The following is a 22516-nucleotide window of genomic DNA, read 5'->3' as shown; positions in this document are numbered from 1 at the left end:
AAGTAAGAATACATACACACATACACATGCACCGACTTTTCGAATAATAAACTGCATCTAAAGGTTCCCCAGGATTTTCTAATTTTAGAAGTATTTTTATTATTTCGGAATACATTCAAGCTTACAGAAAAGTTGCAACAATAGCACAAAGAAATTTCTTCCTCAACTACCCAAGTGTAGGCTACAGACATGATAAACAGTTGCATCTGAATTCTCCCGCAAACAGTGACATTTCTCTTGCACAAACTGCAGGACCGTTACAAACAGGAATTAAACTTTGATACATTTCTACCATGCACTAAGTAGCCCCTATTCACCTTTTGCCCATTGTCCCAATAATGACCTAAATAGCAAATAGATCTAAACTAGGATCATGTGTTGTGAGTTATCAAGTCTCAAATTTCCTTCAAACTGGAACAGTTTCTAGCTTTTTTTTTTTTTTTTTTTTTTTACTTTCATTGCTTTATCCCTTTAAAACTTACATGCCAGTTATCTTCAGAATGTTCCCCAGTTTGGGTTTACCTGATGTTTCTCATGAATAAATTCAGGCTCTGAACGCTTGGCAGCAGTATTATGGAAGTGAGACTGTTTTCCGATTGCTAATATTAATTTGTTCCATTACTAGTAAAGCTAACTCTGACCACTTGATTAAGGTGGTGTCCACCAGATCTCATTAAAGTTACTCTCTATTCTTTTTTTATAATTAATAGCATTTGAAGTTATGCAAACATCTTACCCCCACCATTTCTACCTTCACCCAGTAGTTTCAATGTTCACTGATGTTTTTTTGCTCAAGTAGTCATTTCCAAGATGATACCAATGGTGACCTTCTAAGTCCATCATCCTGTCTACTTTTATTAATCAGCATTTTGTTGTAAAGAAGAATTTTCTTTTTCTTGTTTGTTTGTATGTTTCTTTACTTATAAATACAGTATCAATGTATTACATAATGAAGATTTATATTCCTAATTTATTCAATGGATTATGGTTCAATCCTATTTTTATTTTGAAACTCAAGTTGTCCTAGGTCATCCAGTAACAGCAATTTCTACCTGGATTCTGTGTCCTTTGATGTTTCCTCAGAATTCTTTGTATATTTCCTTGGTTTTTGACACAGCAAGGCGTACCAAATCATGTTGTATTTTCCCACCCCAACCCTGTCACCAGTTCTTTCCTAAATGATCCCTAGTTCCTTTGAGTGGAGAGTGCTGTCTAGAAAACAAGATGTGGATTCTAGATGTGCTCATTGCTATTGGAGTGTTACTTTTTTCAGTACCCCTTAGTAAACAAAGATAGGAAAATATATATTTTGATATTATATTTTGATATAAATATGTATGAATATATATATACACACACAAATATTTAAATCTATATATATCTCTCTATCTGAACAACCATCAGTACATATAAATACTTAGTGTTTTTCTCCTTTCATGTTTGTAAATCCCATCTCTGAGAGTAAGAAATCTGTTTCTCATTATTCTGAATATATATACTTGAGTAATCATTTCCCTTGAGTGTATACAGTTGATGCCTTTCTATCTTCCTCTACAAGAATGCCTTTCCCACTCCATTATGGCTCTGACAACCAAGCCAGGCACTGTCACACATGGACTTTTTACCCTATACCAAGTGCTCTGCCTATTCCCCACCTGAAATGCACCCCACTCAGGCTCCCACACTGTGTGTTGTTCAGCTCTTAAATGGGGATAACCTTAGTCAGTTTTAATGACTTCTCTCATTACACTGATCCCCCTGACATTTGCTTTCCTTTCTATATTCAGACTTATATACACACACACATACACAACATTCTCCTCATGCTTGGACTCTGATACCCTGTGCTAAACTATGCCAACCCATTTGGATGCCTTCCTTTCCTCACATGGTCTTCAACCCCTTGCTCTGGGCCCCAGTGGCATCATCTTCTACTGCCACTGTGCTAACCTTGGACAACACATATAATGGCTTTAGGACTGATTCACTCATGAAGAGAAAGGACAGGAAGAGGAAGAAGAAAACATACATTGTTTATGAGTACATGAATGTATTTTTTTATTGGTTTATTTTTATTTTTTTTACATCTTTATTGGAGTATAATTGCGTTACAATGGTGTATTAGTCTCTGCATTATAACAAAGAGAATCAGTTATACATATACATATGTTCCCATATCTCTTCCCTCTTATGTCTCCCACCCTCCCACCATCCCTATCCCACCCTCCCTATCCCACCCCTCTAGGTGGTCACAAAGCACCGAGCTGATCTCCCTGTGCTATGCAGCTGCTTCCCACTAGCTATCTATTTTACATTTGGTAGTGTATAGATGTCCATTACTCGCTCTCACTTTGTCACAGCTTACCATTCCCCCACCCCATATTCTCAAGTCCATTCTCTAGTAGGTTGTGTCTTTATTCCTGTCTTACTGCTAGGTTCTTCATGACATATTTTTTTCCCTTAAATTCCATATATATATATATATATATATATATATATATATATATATATATATATATATATATATATGTTAGCATATGGTATTTGTCTTTCTCTTTCTGACTTACTTCACTCTGTATGACAGACTCAAGGTCTATCCACCTCATTACAAATAGCTCAATTTCGTTTCTTTTTATGGCTGAGTAATATTCCATTGTATATATGTGCCACATCTTCTTTATCCATTCATCCGATAATGGACACTTAGGTTGTTTCCATCTCTTAGCTATTGTAAATAGAGCTTCACTGAATATTTTGGTACATTACTCTTTCTGAATTATGGTTTTCTCAGGGTATATGCCCAGTAGTGGGATTGCTGAGTCAAATGGTAGTTCTGTTTGTAATTTTTTAAGGAACTTCCATAGTGGTTGTACCAATTCACATTCCCACCAGCAGTGCAAGAGTGTTCCCTTTTCTCCACACCCTGTCCAGCATTTATTGTTTCTAGATTTTTTGATGATGGCCATTCTGACTGGTGTGAGATGATATCTCATTGTAGTTTTGATTTGCGTTTCTCTAATGATTAATGATGTTGAGCATTCTTTCATGTATTTGTGGGCAGTCTGTATATCTTCTTTGGAGAAATGTCTATTTAAGTCTTCTGCCCATTTTTGGATTGGGTTTTTGTTTTCCTGTTATTGAGCTGCATGAGCTGCTTATAAATTTTGGAGATTAATCCTTTGCAGTTGCTTCATTTGCAAATACTTTCTCCCATTCTGAGGGTTGTCTTTTGGTCTTGTTTATGGTTTCCTTTGCTGTGCAAAAGTTTTGAAGTTTCAATAGGTCCCATTTGTTTATTTTTGTTTGTATTTCCATTTCTCTAGGAGGTGGGTCAAAAAGGATCTTGCTGTGATTTATGTCATACAGTGATCAGCCTACATTTTCCTCTAAGAGTTTGATAACTTCTGGCATTACATTTAGGTCTTTAATCCATTTTGAGCTTATTTTTGTGTATGGTGTTAGGGAGTGATCTAATCTCATACTTTCACATGTACCTGTCCAATTTTCCCAGCACCACTTATTGAAGAGGCTCTCCTTTCTCCACTACATTCCTGCCTTCTTTATCAAACATAAGGTGACCATATGTGCATGGGTTATCTCTGGGCTTTCTATCCTGTTCCATTGATCTATATTTCTGTTTCTGTGCCAGTACCATACTGTCTTGATTACTGTAGCTTTGTAGTATAGTCTGAAGCCAGGGAACCAGATTCCTCCAGCTCCGTTTTTCGTTCTCAAGATTGCTTTGGCTCTTCAGAGTCTTTTGTGTTTCCATACAATTGTGAAATTTGTTGTTCTAGTTCTGTGAATAATGGCAGTGGTAGTTTGATAGGGATTGCACTGAATCTGTAGATTGCTTTGGGTAGTAGTCATTTTCACAAGGTTGATCCTTCCAATCCAAGAACATGATATATTTCTCCATCTATTTGTATCATCCTTAATTTCTTTCATCAGTGTCTTATAATTTTCTGCATACAGGTCTTTTGTCTCCTTAGGTAGGTTTATTCCTAGATATTTTATGCTTTTTGTTGCAATGGTAAATGGGAGTGTTTCCTTGATTTCACTTTCAGATTTTTCATCATTAATGTATAGGAATGCCAGAGATTTCTGTGCATTAATTTTGTATCCTGCTACTTTACCAAATTCATTGATTAGCTCTAGTAGTTTTCTGGTGGCATCTTTAGGATTGTCTATGTATAGTATCATGTCATCTGCAAACAGTGACAGCTTTACTTATTCTTTTCTGATTTGGATTCCTTTTATTTCCTTTTCTTCTCTGATTGCTCTGGCTAAAACTTGCAAAACTATGTTGAATAAGAGTGGTGAGATTGGGCAAATTTGTCTTGTTCCTAATCTTAGTGGAAATGCTTTCAGTTTTTCACCATTGAGGACGATGTTGGCTATGAGTTTTTCATATATGGCCTTTATTATGTCGAGGAAAGTTCTCTCTATGCCTACTTTCTGCAGGGTTTTTATCATAAATGGGTGTTGAATTTTGTCGAAAGCTTTCTCTGCATCTATTGAGATGATCATATGGTATTTCTCCTTCAATTTGTTAATATGGTGTATCACATTGATTGATTTGCGTATATTGAAGAATCCTTGCATTCCTGGAATAAACCCCACTTGATCATGGTGTATGATCCTTTTAATGTGCTGTTGGATTCTGTTTGCTAGTATTTTGTTAAGGATTTTTGCATCTATGTTCCTCAGTGATATTGGCCTGTAGTTTTCTTTCTTTGTGACATCCTTGTCTGGTTTTGGTATCAAGGTGATGGTGGCCTCGTAGAAAGAGTTTGGGAGTGTTCCTCCCTCTGCTATATTTTGGAAGAGTTTCAGAAGGATAGGTGTTAGCTCTTCTCTAAATGTTAGATAGATTTCACCTATGAAGCCCCCTGCCCTGGGCTTTTGTTTGTTGGAAGATTTTTAATCACAGTTTCAATTTCAGTGCTTGTGATTGGTCTGTTCCTATTTTCTATTTCTTCCTGGTTCAGGCTTGGCAGGTTGTGCATTTCTAAGAATTTGTCCATTTCTTCCAGGTTGTCCATTTTATTGGCATACCATTGCTTGTAGTAATCTCTCTTGATCTCTTGTATTTCTGCAGTGTCAGTTGTTACTTCTCCTTTTTCATTTCTAATTCTATTGATTTGAGTCTTCTCCCTCTTTTTCTTGATGAGTCTGGCTAATGGTTTATCAATTTTGTTTATCTTCTCAAAGAACCAGCTTTTAGTTTTATTGATCTTTGCTATCATTTCCTTCATTTCTTTTTCATTTATTTCTGATCTGATTTTTATGATTTCTTTCCTTCTGGTAAATTTGGGGTTTGTTTCTTCTTCTTTTCTAATTGCTTTAGGTAGAAGGTTAGGTTGTTTATTTAAGATTTTTCCTGTTTCTAAAGGTAGGATTGTATTACTATAAACTTCCCTCTTAGAACTGGTGTTCCTGCATCCCATAGGTTTTGGCTTGTTGTGTCTCCAATGTTATTTTGTAATTTCCTCTTTGATTTATTCAGTGATCACTTCGTTATTCAGTAGTGTATTGTTTAACCTCCATGTGTTTGTATTTTTTACATATCTTTTTCTGTAATTGATATCTAGTCTCATACCATTGTTGTTGGAAAAGATACTTGATAAAATTTCAATATTCTTAAATTTACCAAGGTGTGATTTGTGGCCTAAGATATGATCTATCCTGGAGAATGTTCCATGAGCACTTGAGAAAAATGCATATTCAGTTGTTTTTGGATGGAATGTCCTATAAATATCAATTAAGTCCATCTTGTTTAATGTATCATTTAAAGCTTGTGTTTCCTAATTTATTTTCTTTTTGAATGCTCTTTCCATTGGTGAAAGTGGGGTGTTAAATTCCCCTACTATGAATGTGTTACTGTCAATTTCCCCTTTTATGGCTGTTAGTATTTGCCTTATGCATGGAGGTGCTCCTATGTTGGGTGCATAAATATTTCCAATTGTTATATCTTCTTCTTGGATCGATCCCTTGATCCTTATGTAGTATCCTTCTTTGTCTCTTCTAATAGTCTTTATTTTAAAGTCTATTTTGTCTGATATGAGAATTGCTACTCCAGCTTTCTTTTGGTTTCCATTTGCATGGAATATCTTTTTCCATCCCCTTACTTTCAATCTGTATGTGTCTCTAGGTCTGAAGTGGGTCTCTTGTAGACAGCCTATATATGGGTCTTATTTTTGTATCCATTCAGCCAATCTTTGTCTTTTGGTGGGAGCATTTAGTCCATTTACATTTAAGGTAATTATTGATATGTATGTTCCCATTCCCACTTCTTAACTGTTTTGTGTTTGTTATTGTAGGTCTTTTCCTTCTGTTGTGTTTCTTGCCTAGAGTAGTTCCTTTAGCATTTGTTGTAAAGCTGGTATGGTCGTGCTGAACTCTCTCAGCTTTTGCTTGTCTGTAAACGTTTTAATTTCTCCATCAAATTTGAGTGAGATCCTTGCTGGGTTGAGTAACCTTGGTTGTAGGTTTTTCTCCTTCTTCACTTTAAATAGGTCCTGCCAGTCCCTTCTGGCTTGCAGAGTTTCTGCTGAAAGATCAGTGGTTAACCTTATGGGGATTCCCTTTTGTGCTATTTGTTGTTTTTCCCTTGCTGCTTTTAATATGTTTTGTTTAATTTTTGACAGTTTGATTAATATGTGTCTTGGCGTATTTCTCCTTGGATTTATTCTGTATGGGACTCTCTGTGCCTCCTGGACTTGATTAACTATTTCCTTTCCCATATTAGGGAAGTTTTCAATTATAATCTCTTCAAATATTTTCTCAGTCCCTTTCTTTTTCTCTTCTTCTTCTGAAACCCCTATAATTCGAATGTTGGTGCCTTTAATGTTGTCCCAGACGTCTCTGAATCTGTCCTCAGTTATTTTCATTCTTTTTTCTTTATTCTGCTCTGCAGTAGTTATTTCCACTATTTTATCTTCCACCTCACTTATCCGTTCTTCTGCCTCAGTTATTCTGCTATTCATCCCATGTAGAGTATTTTTAATTTCATTTATTGTGTTGTTCATCGTTGCTTGTTTCATCTTTAGTTCTTCTAGGTACTTGTTAAATGTTTCTTGCATTTTGTCTATTCTGTTTCCAAGGTTTTTTATCACCTTTACTATCATTATTCTGAATTCTTTTTCAGGTAGACTACATACTTCCTCTTCATTTGTTAGGTATGGTGGGTTTTTATCTTGCTCCTTCATCTGCTGTGTGTTTTTCTGTCTTCTCATTTTGCTTATCTTACTGTGTTTGGGGTCTCCTTTTTTCAGGCTGCAGGTTTGTAGTTCCCGTTGTTTTTGGTGTCTGTCCCCAGTGGCTAAGGTTGGTTCAGTGGTTTGTGTAGGCTTCCTGGTGAATGGGACTAGTGCCTGTGTTCTGGTGTATGAGGCTGGATCTTGTCTTTCTGATGGGCAGGTCCATGTCTGGTGGTGTGTTTTGGGGGTGTCTGTGGACTTATTATGATTTTAGGCAGACTCTCTGCTAATGGGTGGTGTTGTGTTCCTGTCTTGCTAGTTGTTTGGCATAGGGTGTCCAGCACTGTAGCTTGCTGGTCGTTGAGTGAAGCTGGAGATCTCTGGGAGATTTTCACCATTTGATATTATGTGGAGCTGGGAGGTCTCTTGTGGACCAGTGTCCTGAAGTTGACTCTCCCACCTCAGAGGCACAGCACTGACTCCTGGCTGCAGCAACAGGAGACTTTCATCCACACGGTGGGGTGAAGGTTATGAGCCCCACGTCAGGCTTCAGAACTTGGGGTACCGGCAATGGGAGGAGGAATCCCTGCTAGTGTTGGAGTGTCTCCTGCAGAGGCGGGGGGTGGCTGTGGCTCACCCTGGGGACAAGGACACTCTGCTAGTGTTGTAGCATCTCCTGCAGGGGTGGGCATTGGCTGTGGCTCACTCTGGGGACAAGGACACTGGCAGCAGAATTTCTCCGAAGTACTTCTTGGCGTCAGCCCACCCAGAGTCTGACATTAGCCCCACCAAAGAGCCCAGGTAGGCTCCAGTGTTGGGTTGCCTCAAGCAAAACAACCAACAGGGAAGGAACCCAGCCCCACGCATCAACAGTCAAGTGGATTGAGTACATGAATGTTTAATTCACATAAATATTCTTGAGCAGTATATTTGTTTCTTAGTTTTTTCTTTTCATTTAGCAGTCTGTAGTTAATATTTATCCATGTTGTCAATGGTACATTTACTTCATTTCTTCTAAGTGCTATAGAATATTTAAATAGTAGCTTTACTCTATTTGATACATCCATTACTCCAAGGATGGATGCCTAGATTGTCCTCACTTCCTTGTTGCCAAATATTCTAGGTTTAAATTTCCTCTTGCTATTTTTTATTTCTTTAACAACATTAACTTATGACCTTCTTGTATTATGTTGTTTTTGACATGCTTTGTACCAATCTGATTCTTGTTCTTTCTGTAAGTGGTCTAGTTTTTGACTTGGGGAACTTTTAGTATTTTTTTCTTTGTCTTTCATGCCTTTAAATTTTGTGCTAAAGTATGTAGATGCTTCTCCTCTTCTCTGGAAAGATAATAATAAAAATAAATATTTTCTTCAACTATTTTCTCTCCTCCATTTGTTTTTCCTCCTTCTGGTGTTCTTTCTAGAACTCCCATTTCTATTCATTGCGTCTTTTACTTGTATGTTTTTATTTTATGTTTTCATTCCTTTCTGTGGTTTCTTGGAAAAAAATCTGAATCTGATCTTCTATATCTTGAATTTATGTTTCATTTATATCTATCTATTCCTTATCATCTCTCTCTACTCTCCCTACCTATTGATATATTTCTTTCAATTATTCTATTTTTCATACCTCTTATTTCCTCTTTTTAAAAAAAATGTTTTCAGGTTGTTTCTTATTGCTAATGCAGTCCCTTTTCTTTTAGTGAGTTTAGTTATAATGCATATTTTTAAATTAATGTATTGTGTGTTTTAATATGTTTACTTTGAGTATTATATGTGTTCACTGTGTTAACTTTCTTTTATGAGGGTGTGGATCTCAGATATCTAATACTTTAGCTTGGAGTTCATGTTGCCCTAGAGAAATTGGCCATCTTCTTGTGACTTATAGGAGGGCAGACCTGAGGTCAGGCCCCAGTTTATATCTTCATGGGTTCATATAATGAGAGAGAGTCATTGTGTTCCAGTTACAATGAAACCATTCTAAACCATCATCATTTTTTGCTGGTTCACCAGGAAGCCCCAGTTTTCAGAGTTTTGATGTTATAAGGAGAAGATAATCCCCTTAAGGTTTTCATTTCACCATCCTTTGGATTTGGAAAAGAGAAATAAATGGCCAGAGTTCAGGTTTGCTTAAGCCTCTTTATGATAGTGTTTCACCCCTACTGACACAGGCAGGACTTCCTAACCCAACTTATTTATTTTATTTATTTTTTAACTTTAATAACATATTTAATTCAGTGTATCCAAAATATTATCAATATATTGTCATCAATATGCAAACTTAGTAATGAAATGGTTTACATTTTTTTTCATTCTAAGTCTTCAAAATCCAGTGTGTATTTTACATTTATAGTACATCTCAATTAAAACTACATACATTTAAAAAAATTTTGTTTTGCATGTTTTGTGCTTTTAATAGATTGTACTTTATAGACAGAGGTCTTTCAGAACTAAGCCACTGGTCATTAGGTCAAACAATTTTAGCTTTTAAACCTTTTCATTTAAATGTGACTTATAGGGACTTCCCTGGTGGTGCAGTGGTTAGATGTCCGCCTGCCAGTGCAGGGGACACAAGTTCAATCCCTGGTCCAGGAAGATCCCACATGCCGCAGAACAGCTAAGCCCATGTGCCACAACTACTGACCCTGCAATCTAGAGCCTGGGTGCCAAGAGCCTGCCACCACAATGAGAAGCCCGCACACCACAACAAAGAGTAGCCCCCACTCACTGCAATTAGAGAAAGCCTGTGTGCAGCAACAAAGACCCAATGGAGCCAAAAATTTTTTTAAATAAATAAATTTATTAAATGTGACATATTCAGAAAACAACACAAATCATAATTGTATAGCCCACTTAATTTTCACAGTTGAGCACACTTATGTAACCAGCACCCAGATCAAGAAACAATACAACAAGCACCCCTAGGAGTCCCCCACCAGTTACACCCCCAGGTAACAAGTATAGTTATTTTAAAGTCCTTGTCTGCTAATTCCAATATCTCAATCACCTATGGATCTACTTTCATCATCTATGTTTTCTTTGCTTATCAGTTATATGATCTTGCCTTTTCTACATCTCCTAATTTTCTTTTCATGGAAAGGCATTTTATTTTAAATATAGCAGTGTTGTAAATGTCAATCCCAAACTCCCAATCTATCCCTGCCCCTCCCCAACCCTTCCACTCTTGTAACCATAAGTTCATTCTCTAAGTCTGTGAGTCTGTTTGTGTTTTGTAAATAAGTTCATTTGTATCATATTTTTTTAGATTCCACATATAAGTGATATCATATATTTGTCTTTCTCTGTCTGATGTACTTCACTTAGTATGATAATCTCCAGGTCCATCCATGTCACTGCAAATGGCATTATTTCATTCTTTTTAATGGCTGAATAATATTCCATTGTATATATGTACCACATCTTCTTTATCCATTCATCTGTTGATGCACATTTAAGTTGCTTCCATGTCTTTGCTATTGTAAACAGTGCCGCAGTGAACATTGGGGTACATGTATCCTTTTGAACTGTGTTTTCCTCTTGACATATGTCCAAGAGTGGGATTGCTGGGACATATGGCAACTCTAGTTTTAGTTTTTTAAAGAACATCCATACTGTTCTCCATAGTGGCTGTACCAATTTACATTCCCACCAACAGTATAGGAGGGTTCCCTTTTCTCCACACCCTCTCTGACATTTTTTTGTTCACAGATTTTTTGATGATGGCTATTCTGACTGGTGTGAGGTGATATCTTATTGCAGTTTTGATTTGAATTTCTCTAATAATTAGTGATATTGAACATCTTTTCATGTGCCTTTTGGCTATCTGTATATTTTCTTTGGAGAAATGTCTTTACCTAACCCAATTTATGTTTAAGTTATTAATCTCTCTTTTTAAATAGGTTACCATAAATATACATTTTACCTAAGTTCAATCATTATATATATCTGTATATTCGTATTTGTATTCTGTTCTTTTCACTTCTAGTGTACCCATGTTTCTACATATTAATTTATATTTTAACAGCCACACATTTTATTGCAATTTTCTAAGTAATTTTGCTGTTTGGGGAATCTATGTTGTTTTCTGTAATTGCTACTATAATTGTACTGCAAAGAGTACAATTATTCTTGTAGAATAAATTCCAAAGTACAAGATTTTTTTGCTAACATTATTGCTATGAAGAATAATATTACTTTACTTATGGGTTGTTTAAATTAGCAATGCCAACAGCAATATGAATGTGAAAGTTTATCCAAGATTTTACTGATATTTATTATTAAAATTGAAAGTGTGATCATAGTGCTGCTTTTAGTGATGGAAAACAGGCTCTATGTACATTTGTTTTCAGACATGGGTATGGAATACTATGAAATAACATGTATTAGGATCAACATCATGTGTAGGGATGTAAATAAATAGATGAAAAGCTGCTTTTTGCTACGTTGCATGCCATTATTTGGACCTGGTCTTGGCCCTGTGACACATAAGGAAGTTCTTCTGTCAGTTGAAAAGAACCAATGTAATTATAATATCCTTGCAAAAAAGGTTGTCTTCAACTTTCTCAGACCTCTATGTTGCTTTTAAATAAAACTCTTAGACTTAAGGATGTAGAGGAGGTCAGGTAAAATAATTTGAAAACTGTTCATGCAAATGTCTAGGAACTCTGTATGAGACATAAGAAAAGAATGTCTTTAAAAGCATCTATCAAAAAAAAAAAAAGTAAAATGTCCAGAAGGAAAGATGAAGACAGAATGAAATATCAGAGAAATAAGCAGAAGAGTTGACCCTCTGGTCACCTAGTTTTGGGAGGTCATGGATCCCAGTGAATTAGGTAACTTAGAGTGAGAATATAGAACTCACATGGGAACAAAAGACATGGTTATGAGCCTATAGGGAGAAAGGAGTTGTAACTAACATCTATATAAACCAGGACCATGGAGTTAAAGTAGGAAAACTAGAAAGAAATCCACACACTGGTGGAGAAAACTTTCTTCTGCCTGAGCTCTGGATGAAAAATTTAAAAAAAATATATTTTTTAATGTCTCTAGAAATAAAAAATCCTGGCTCAGAATTTTCACTAACATTGTAGTATAGAAACATCAAGCCAAAAAATTAGCATAAAAATTGTGCCCAAGCCAGAAATGCCCCTGGGATGCCTGACAAAAACAAATGCAATGCTGGGAAAATAAGTATTGGAGAAACACTAAGCAAAAAAAAGATGGAATAATTATATTAATGGGGGGAGACTTTAGGGAGAAAAATTGGGATAGAAACAATATAAAGAATAATTGTTCTATATAATCTATATAGAAATCAGGAAGTTGTAGCAAGTCCAAACTTGCATACACATAACTAAGTAGTCTAAAAATATACAAGGAAAAATATTATATTATTGTCAAGATAAATTGATAAATTAGCATCAAATGGGAAACTTTAACATGTCTCAATAATTAACAGAGAGAATATGTAGAACAGTTAATAAAGTTATAGCCATAGAGTTTTCAAGCTTGATTTACTGGACCTATATATGAAATGTTACATCCCTGTAATAGGGAATGCACATTCTTTATATGGAACATGTACAAAAATGTTTATTCTCTATTTATCAGATGTAATAGGCTACAGGGTCACAAAACTCACCTATAATCAAAGTATCAGTAGTATATAGACCTTGCTCTCAGTTCATAACTAAATTAAGCTAGGTATCAATATTAAAACAGTAACTCACAACTTATATTTGAATATTTTAAAAATTCTTTGAACTAATATATTTATTATAGAAATAATTATCATAGAAATTTAAAATGCTAGAATTTGTAAGATAATAACACTATATATCAAAATTAGTGTGCTTCCCTGCAATAGAAAATCTGTAGCCTTAAAGACATATAAAGATTAAAAAGTAGTGAGCTAAGCGTTTTAACTTAAAAATTTATGTTAAAAAACCCCAGAGAATATATTCAGGCAAAATTTAACAAAGATACTAATAAGCATAGAACATAATATTGAAGTAAAAAATAAAGAAAAAATATTGAGGATCCACAAATCCTAAAACTGGTTTTCTGAAAATTCTAAAAAATTAGCTAAACTCTAGTAAAAGTGATGAAGGGAAACAAAAAAGACAGAAGTAAATTGATGTTAGAAACAGGAAAGGAAACAAAATTATAGTTAAATGACACTATTTTTTCTGAAGCATAAGAATAAAGCAAACAGCTAAATGCATTTAGAAGAAATACACATGTAAAAATCTGAATTTACTTATATTCGTTAATAATTTGAAAATATTAAGTGAAATAAAATGAAAATATACATTGAGTGAAAATGTACTTCTCCCCGCAACACACACACAAAATACCAGGATGAAATAGTTTTATATATGAACACTAACTCTCCTTTGTAAAATGGATAATGTCTGTGCTACATAAACTCTTACAGAATCAATGAAAAGCAAAGATCACTAAACATTTGTGAGGTTATATAATCCACATATCAAAATCAGACAAGAAAAAATTGAGAAGTATAATGATCAATAAGCCACTTATAAATATATATGCATATATCCTGAAAATATTAGTAACCAAAGACAGAAAATATATCATGACCAAGAAGGGTTTATTCCAGGAATACATGCGTTTTTTAACATTGTAAAGTGAAAAGCCTTGAAATTATCTTAAAAGTTGATTCAACATCTGTTTATGCTAAAATCTATTTGCAAAGGAAGAACAAAAGTGATCTTCCTTATAAAAGGAATTTCCCAGACACCTATAGCAAACTTAAAAAAAAAACACAGTTGTAGAAGCATTTTGTAGAAGTGAAGAACACAAGGAAAGGACCAAGGAATGATGCTTTTACTGCCTCCATTCCACAGTGCACTGGCAGTCCTATACAAAATGATAAGAGCAGTAGATAAAAGCTTTACAGTTTTAAAAGGAATAAGCAAAACTATTTTTTGGTATGTATCTACAGTGAAATTAACAAAAATTAAAACCCTATAGATTAACCATTAAAACCTATAGGAGATTAACAAGAAGGTTTGTTATAAGACTAATATATGAAATTAAATAGCATGCTTATACACAGTAAAATAATTATAAATGCTATATTTTGTTAACATAGCAGGAAAAGCTTAAAAATAAATTTAATAATAGTTGTGCAAACCTTTTATAAAGAAATGTATAAAACTTCATAAAAGACATAAAATCAACTGAAATAAATTGAGAGGTACATCATATTCATAGATAAAATGCATGATTTTCTCAAATGGTTCCATTAATTTAATACAATCCTAATGAAATCCTGAAATGTCTTTCTATGGCACATGAAAAACTAATATAAAAGTTTATATGAAAGTAGTGGTCCATAAATCCCCCCAAGTTGAATAATAATTAAAAGAAACAATGACGATGATGGTGGTGGTGGTGGTAGGGGACCCATTACTTCAGTCATGATAAAGTTCTGTTAATTAAAACAATATGGCACTGGTTAAAATGAAATGCAGTAACAAGGATAACAGCTTCATTAATGCTTCATGGAGAAAAAGAGATCCAATGAGAATTAGTATATGTGTGTGCAAATGGAAATATAAATTGTAAGGCACTATATTAACATAAGGTAATATTTCAAGGAGTTTGCCTTACATTTGTACATATTATAAGGTTTTCTCACTGCTGAATTTGAAAAAAAAAATTAATATTGAATCTTAGATACAGCTGAAGAATCTTCTCTGGGTTTCTAACTCAAAAATAAGATGAAAACATTAAAAACAACAACTATAAGTTCATGACTGCCTCATCTAAAGTTCATTTATCTGGACAATTTGGAACAAACCTAGAACAGGGAATTAATAACTAAAAATAAACATATGATTTCAAGTGTATCACATTCTGGAAAAGACAAAACTGTAGAGATATTTAAAAGATCAGTGGTTGCCAGGAGCTCAAGAGGAAGGGAGAGAGGAAAGTATAAGCAGGTATAGCACAAGAAATTTTTAAGGCAATGAAACTATTCTATATGTTACTATAATTGTGGATACATGCCATTATGCATATGTCAAAACCCATAGAGTGTACAATAGAAAGAGTGACCCTTAATATAAATTATGGACTTAATGTATTAATATTGTCTCATTAATGGTAACAGATATTGATCATGCTAATGTAAGATGTTAATAATAGGGGCAGGGGAGAGAGGGTATTTAGGAACTCTGTGTTTTCTGCTCAGTTTTTCTGTATTTTGAAACTGATCTTTAAAAAACCACAAAGTACACTACTTAAAAAATATTTAACAGAAATGCATAGCACATAAATTAGAACTGCAGTAGTCAGATTGCAATGCTCACAATACACAATAAGCAGATTTCCTTTTCTCCTATATGAGGCACTCAGGTGTTCTCTTGAAATCTCTTTATTCTTGTTTAGTCATAATTTATTCAGTGTACTGATTTTCTATTTAAATTGTTAGTAGGGCACGTTTAAAGAAAGAAGCAACTTATTTATCATAACAGTTTTCATATAGCAGTAAGAAGTGACATTTGAAGGCCCATCAGTATAGCATGTCTACATTGCATTACTTGCTTTCTAATTGCCACCCTCTCCCCAACAGTACCACTTGGCTGCCCTTGGACCTCTCCTAGTGAAACCACTTTCCCATCCCCACCCCCAGCCCCCAGACTTCCCAGGATCCATCAAATACAGGATTAACACATGTCATCACCAAAGACCTTCAAAGACCACTTCAGGGCTGTGACCGAAGTCCTTTCTGATTGGTGTCTTTGCCTTATTTGTTGTCAAAATTTTTGAATATCAAGCATGAATAGAAGAACTCAAAGAGGCAGGGCAGGTGGCAGAGATTTAGTAGAGAGGTGACAGACCTACAAACACAGGTAGAAATGAAAACTCCAAGATTTGAAAATGTGTAGCTTTAAGAATCTCTATTCTTTTAATTTGTGTAATGCTTTATAGTTTTCAATATGAAAATGTAATAATGAATCATACAAAAAAAGTTAAATCATCTTCACATGCTATTTTTCTGAAGCTAGACAGTACTTAAAATTCTTTGAAAATATTTTTATCTGATTTTTTTCTTTTTAAAAAATATGAGTTTTCCACATCTCCTTGAGGTCTTGTTCTGTGTGCTTTCCTGTTGAACCACACTGCAGTTTTTAATGTGAAATTTAGAATTGCCTATTTATGGTTCTGAAGTTCTATGAGGCTAGCAATTGTATCTTAGTCATCATTATATAACAAGCACCTAAAATAATGTCTACACAAAGTTTCAAATACATATTTGCCGAAAAGTATAATGTTGGTTATCTAGAAAAATTCAGTTGTTTGGAATTATTTGTCTAATCATATTGGATAAATAAATTTGAATGCTTTAAGAAAAAAGAAACAGCAGAATATAGACAAACAAGTATATTTTAATTTTCTTTTCCCCCCCAGAGGAAAGAATTGTCAGCATGCAAATTCAGACAGTCACAAAATTTGAAACAGTTACTAATGTTGTTGGATATTTAAAGGGCTCGACATCTCCAGGTAAGTAGACCCAAATATTTATAATCTACACTTTATATGAAATATCACAAGAAAATGCTCTGTAACAATTTAATAACATAGTTAAATGTCCTACGTTAGATGTAATTACAAGTTCATAGCACTCTAAAGGGTGGTATATAAAACCAAGAAGCAGGTCTTTATTCTTTCTTACCAAATCCCTTCAAAGAAAAATCATAGTAGAGAGTGTAACAGGGAAAACAAAACAAAATGGAGAAAACAGAGTTTAGATTTGTTAAATTGGCGTGTACCTGTGAGTAAAAGCTATAGAAACCAATGTTTTCTTTTTCTTTTATTCACTGTAACACCACTGAAGATTTTATTTATATCAAGAAAATACTTTTTTAAAAAGGAAATATTTTAGTTTTTATTATGTGTTTTTGTTTTTGTTTTTGTTTTTGTTTTGCCGTACACGGGCTTCTCACTGTTGTGGCCTCTCCCGTTGCAGAGCACAGGCCATGGACGCACAGGCTCAGCGGCCATGGCTCACGGGCCCAGCTGCTCTGCGGCAGGTGGGATCCTCCTGGACCGGGGCACAAACCCGTGTCCCCTGCATGTGCAGGCGGACTCTCAACCACTGCGCCACCAGGGAAGCCCCTAATTATGTGTTTTTAAAATAATAAAAATTTTGGTTTTCAAATCTTTCCTTATTAGTCTGTGTCCCATCTCTGACCCTTGGTCCACTGACAATTCTGCCTAATGTTTGCTTGGCTTAGGTTTTGAAGGTGCTTATGAAAAGGATCACCTGGTTATATTTTAAATAGTTTTATACCTTGTTATGGGATGCTTATGGAATCTTCAGATGATACTGTATAGGCTAAAAAAGTGAAAATAACTGACAAATATATTAATTAACAACACTTCTGAACATATTGTGAGGTTGAATGACATATTACTGTCTGCTGTGCTTGTTTTACATGGTAGAATGCAGTAGTCTTTTAGTACATTTGTGCCATTGTTATTGATTTGGTTGGGATATTTACTCAAGTTATCCTTGGAGCATAATTCTTCTCCATGATTTTAGTCAAACTGACTCCATAATTGCTAACCCAGGAAATTCTGAGATCAAGTTTTACATTCCCATCAAGTTTCCTGCCAACCAACTCTTTAAAAATTCACAGACATCTTCTCTCTGGTTTCCTTGCATTAACAACCTCTGATGAACAACCTCTGATCATAATATTTTTAAATACAAGATATAAATGAATTTAGAAATTGTCACTATTGCATTTCAACCATTTCAACAAATTTATATCATAAGGATCTCTAATTGAAGCATTAGAAATATTTCTCATCATTGCTACATTTGCTAGTTATTTTTGAAAAACCAAACTGTACAAAACTATACTCACTGTAGGATTAAAAAAAAAAAAAAAAACCTTTCCTTATTGAATTCAATGTAGAAAAAAAAAACCCAAATTAAAAAAATCTATTGATTAGTAGTATTCCTCAGTGTGTAATATGTAAAACTTCTCAATTTTTATTTATTTGAATTCTACACAAAAATATTGGCTGCTCATTCACATACTTTTCTTATTTAATGACTCTGAAAATTAGAAATAACCATCAGTTAGTATTAAGGTTTTTATATATGGTTTATCCAGAATACAGACAATTCCAAGCAGAATTTTTATACATATCTGGGAGATGAGTGAATCAATTCAACATTGCAGGCACACTGTGTATACCATTAATTAAGTTTGATAAATTATTGACAGATCAAATTATTGTTGGTTCCAATATCAGTGTGGAAAACTAAAATAGCTTCACACAGTTATGTTTCCAGTAAAGTAGTGTTTTGATGCCATGAAGTCAAGGTGTGATTCATTCATTCCATACATGTGTAGTACTTATTATGTGTCAGATGTTATTCAAAGTGCCTTACAAATAGTAACTTACTTAAAACTCAAAACAACTGAATGATGTATGTACTATTTTTATTCCCATTTTATGGTTGAAGAATTTAAGGCATGAGAGCCTAAATAAGCTTTCTAAGGTCATACAACTAGTAAGATGGATGGCCTGGATTCAAACCCAAGCAGGAAGGCTTTAAACTCTGTACACTTAACCATCAAGTTATGGGACATCTCCTAAGGAAATGACACTTAATGAAGAAAAGTCTTTTTACACAGATTGTAGGGCTACTTGATAAAGTAAATTTAGCTGTGTACCAACAACATTCACTGGCAAAATCAGAGGAAACTCTGGAGATACATTTTTAGTCTACCTTATTACTGACAACCGTCAGCAATATACGTTATTCAGAAGTCATCAATGTGTCATGGAGATCTTTCTAGTAGAGTATCTAATGGATTTTGTATGATTATATGAAATAAAATATGCAAAAAAGAAAAAGTATTTGGATGACTTTCGATGATGATTTATTTTTTCCATCAGAAAAAGGAGAGGGTCTAAAACTCTAAGTTGGAAGTGAAAACTGATTCCCTAAATACTTCATTTATTGCAAAATCCATACATGACTACCACATTTTTAATACTTACAGCTACTGAATAACTGTTCCTTCAAATATATGAATAGTTCATTAATACTTACTGAGCATATGCACATTGTTTATAGGGCACTTCCCACTATGATTCTGGCAAAATGTTAGATAAGGGTTTCATTGTGGCATATTTGTATACTTCATTAATTAATATGCATGTTGCAGATGACAGTAATATGGATCTAAGCTTTGGATTCATAATTGAGTTCAGCAGCTGCCTCTGCTTTGATATACACAGATGTGTGAGTCAAGACAGTGGGGGGGGGAAATGTTAGTGTTAATTATCAGAACAGTTTTGCATAATTGTTGCTCAGTTGTGCAATAGGATCATGTAAATGTCATTAAATTTATTGTTAAGATGTATATTGTATTATAATGGCTCTTGTTGCCTTCTATTTGCAGACCGTTATATCATAGTTGGCAGTCATCATCATACCGCATACAGTTACAATGGACAAGAATGGGCCAGCAGCACTGCCATCATCACAGCTTTTATCCGGGCCTTGATGTTAAGAGTCAAGAGAGGGTGGAGACCAGACCGCACTATTGTTTTCTGTTCATGGGGTGGAACAGCTTTTGGAAATATTGGCTCGTATGAATGGGGAGAGGTAAATGTTCATAAATTACTATGCCTTGCTCTCAAAATTGCACGGTCACTCTCTCACTCTTGCTCTTGCTCTGGACTAAAGTAGACAAAGTCAAATTGATAAAGCCATGAACAAGAATGTGCATCTCAACCAGGGTGTGCAGTATGCTTATTTGCTGAGATCACTTCTAAGAATGCTAGGGAATTAGAGTTAGACCACAGTGATTTGTGTATGATCTACAGCTATCTTATTCTTGTTGCTACCAGACCTACAGACTCTGTTACGCCCACAGTGGTGTTTACCTGGTTATTGTGTTTCTTCTTAGGTTGACAGGCACTGGACAAGAAAGGGTCACGTGATACATACCATTACCTTTTTTTTTTTAACTTTCTAGCAATTTTCTGGAATTAGGAAACAATCTTGTACGTAAAATGTTTATTAACTTATCATTATACCTTACCTAAACAATATAGAGATTGGACTCAAAATAGCAGTTTCCTTCCTTCTACCCTTTTATTCTCCCTCCCCTCAATCCTTCCTCCCTCTATTCTTACACCCCAACCTCCCTGCTCCTTCTTTTCTACCTATATCTCTACCTATCCACTTATCTAACTACCTTAGGAAGCCTTTGTTCAAATGAAATCTTGTGTGCAATGGATCACAGTTAGTATAAAACTGGAGTAAATGTTCAAATATTTCTGATATGTTTGTGTCTCACAAATGCACTGTGTTCTTAATGGGATATGACAACTTTGGATTGAAACCACATTAACAACAATAAAAACATCATAAAACTCTTAGATATTCTATTTATTTTTATGACTTTATAAAAAGAAGTTTAATGGAAATATGTAGGAAAAAACCTACATAACTTTAGCTAGGAAAATAAAACCATTTGATATCCTAGTTTGTATACTGCTTCAGCTTTGCAGAAAAAAATCTCAAATATACAATGAGAAATTCTTTTGTTTCATTTTTCATTTAATCACTCAAAAAAAGATAAAATGTCTATTGGCTATCAAGAAAAATCAAAAAATGTATACAAAAGAAAATAGCAAAGATCTTTTTAACTTGAGAGAAGTCTTCAAAATGAGAAAAATTTTACAGTTGTAAAATTTATCAAGATTCACACATCACAAATTGAAATGCTTTTCTGTATTCAAATTAGTGGTGTGAATTTTTTCCCATTACTCAAAAGAACTAGTTCAAATAAAGAAATTCCATTGCTGACAGAACATTTTAGAATTGACAAATTTTTAGTAAGATGGAAAATGTAATAGCTGAACCAATCTCTCAAACTTCTATTCCAAATTCCATAAAGGATATAAACAATTTAAAAAACAATCTGGGGAGTATATTTGTGATCTGGGATGGTTTTACTAATTCAGAATTTTTTTATCATAAAGAAAACAATGTTTTAGTTTTCTTGTAACAATAAGGCACATTTTTTAAAAATGTCTTTAAGATTCTTTCCAAAAATTTATTCTACTATCTCATACAGCCCTCTCCATATCTATGTAATAATCTTCATAGTCAACTCATGTTAATTCTAAATTAGCATGTGTATTTCTAAGCTGTGTTCTCAAAGTAGGCTTGTGTAACATTAATAGTTCCTAACTTAAATTCCTAAATATCCTTAACCCCTCTGCATGGGAAAATGAAGTGTCCTGCAAACAGTCCTTGAATTTATTTGAGCATCATGCATGGTAACCTGCAGTTTGTTCAATATTGTGGCCTCGTGTGCATGTGAACAATTACATTTTCAAATTAAGTAAATATTTTTGTAGTTAATAAAATATTTTGTTTATTGACTCTGTTGTACCTTTTGGTAATTTTATAGTTTCTCAATCAACAGATACTAAAAATACAACTCTATACTGTGGGGAGTCTATAGGAAAAAATGTTTATGGTAGAAAAGTCTCTTCCTATTCAAAAAGGTTAGGAACCTTTGTCTTAGAGTATTTATTATATGCATGTATGCATATTTGACAACTAATTATACATCCAGTCACTTTCTGGCTTTTTCCTTGACTAGGTAAGCAAAAATATATAAGCAAAGAAAATGGTGAATAATATATAGATTTGATTATTAGCTTATAAAGTGTACTATTGTAAATTGCTCTATCTTAGATTATTTCAATACAGTTCATGAAGCCTTTTTGTAACAATCTGGTTGAGGAGGAATTTAGTAAACTATTAGTTTTCCTGTTCTGTCTACTCTTATCAAAGCTACTCCTTCTGAAAATGAAAGATTTTCTTTTAGATGAAAGCAATTTGTGCACTAAATATATTCCCTAATGAAGATGAGTAAGGAAAGCACTTGTTGACAGGTCATAATGCCCTTTCTAATTTTGCTTACACAGGAACCCCTTGAAACTCAGAGTTATAATTAAAAAGATTAGGTTATACTGGTCAAATGGAATTTATAGTGATAAAGTTATAAGAGATTTGACTCAATACTGATTTCAATCCTTGAGGAAAATTATAACATTTTACTAAATAGGTTCTTTAAAAAGTACCATTTCTCCTGTGAAGAATTTTCATCTTCAGGCTATTGTGGAAATACTATAGACTTTGCAGTCAAAGAAATCTGAGTTCAAATCCTTTCTACCATAAAACAAGTGGTCTTAGGCAAGATTAACTTCTGAAGACTTGATTCTTCCAGTGAGTAC

General features: G+C 34.1%; 1 protein-coding gene across 8 annotated transcripts in view; it reads left to right on the top strand.

Moving 5' to 3' along the window:
* NAALADL2 (N-acetylated alpha-linked acidic dipeptidase like 2) overlaps positions 1-22516 on the top strand; it is a 1538215-nt gene that overhangs the window by 1129613 nt on the left and 386086 nt on the right. For all 8 annotated transcript variants that reach the window (XM_082624729.1, XM_082624727.1, XM_082624728.1 and 5 more), the window contains 2 exons: positions 16643-16735; positions 19660-19865. In XM_082624729.1, the coding sequence (XP_082480855.1) occupies positions 16643-16735; positions 19660-19865 (299 nt within the window). The remainder of the gene's footprint in view (positions 1-16642; positions 16736-19659; positions 19866-22516) is intronic.

The sequence above is a fragment of the Mesoplodon mirus genome (assembly GCF_964341445.2).
Source record: "Mesoplodon mirus genome assembly, chromosome: 6".
In the NCBI taxonomy this organism is placed as follows: domain Eukaryota; kingdom Metazoa; phylum Chordata; class Mammalia; order Artiodactyla; family Ziphiidae; genus Mesoplodon; species Mesoplodon mirus.
Note: the sequence above shows the minus strand (reverse complement) of the source record. Positions and strands in the feature narration are given on the sequence as shown.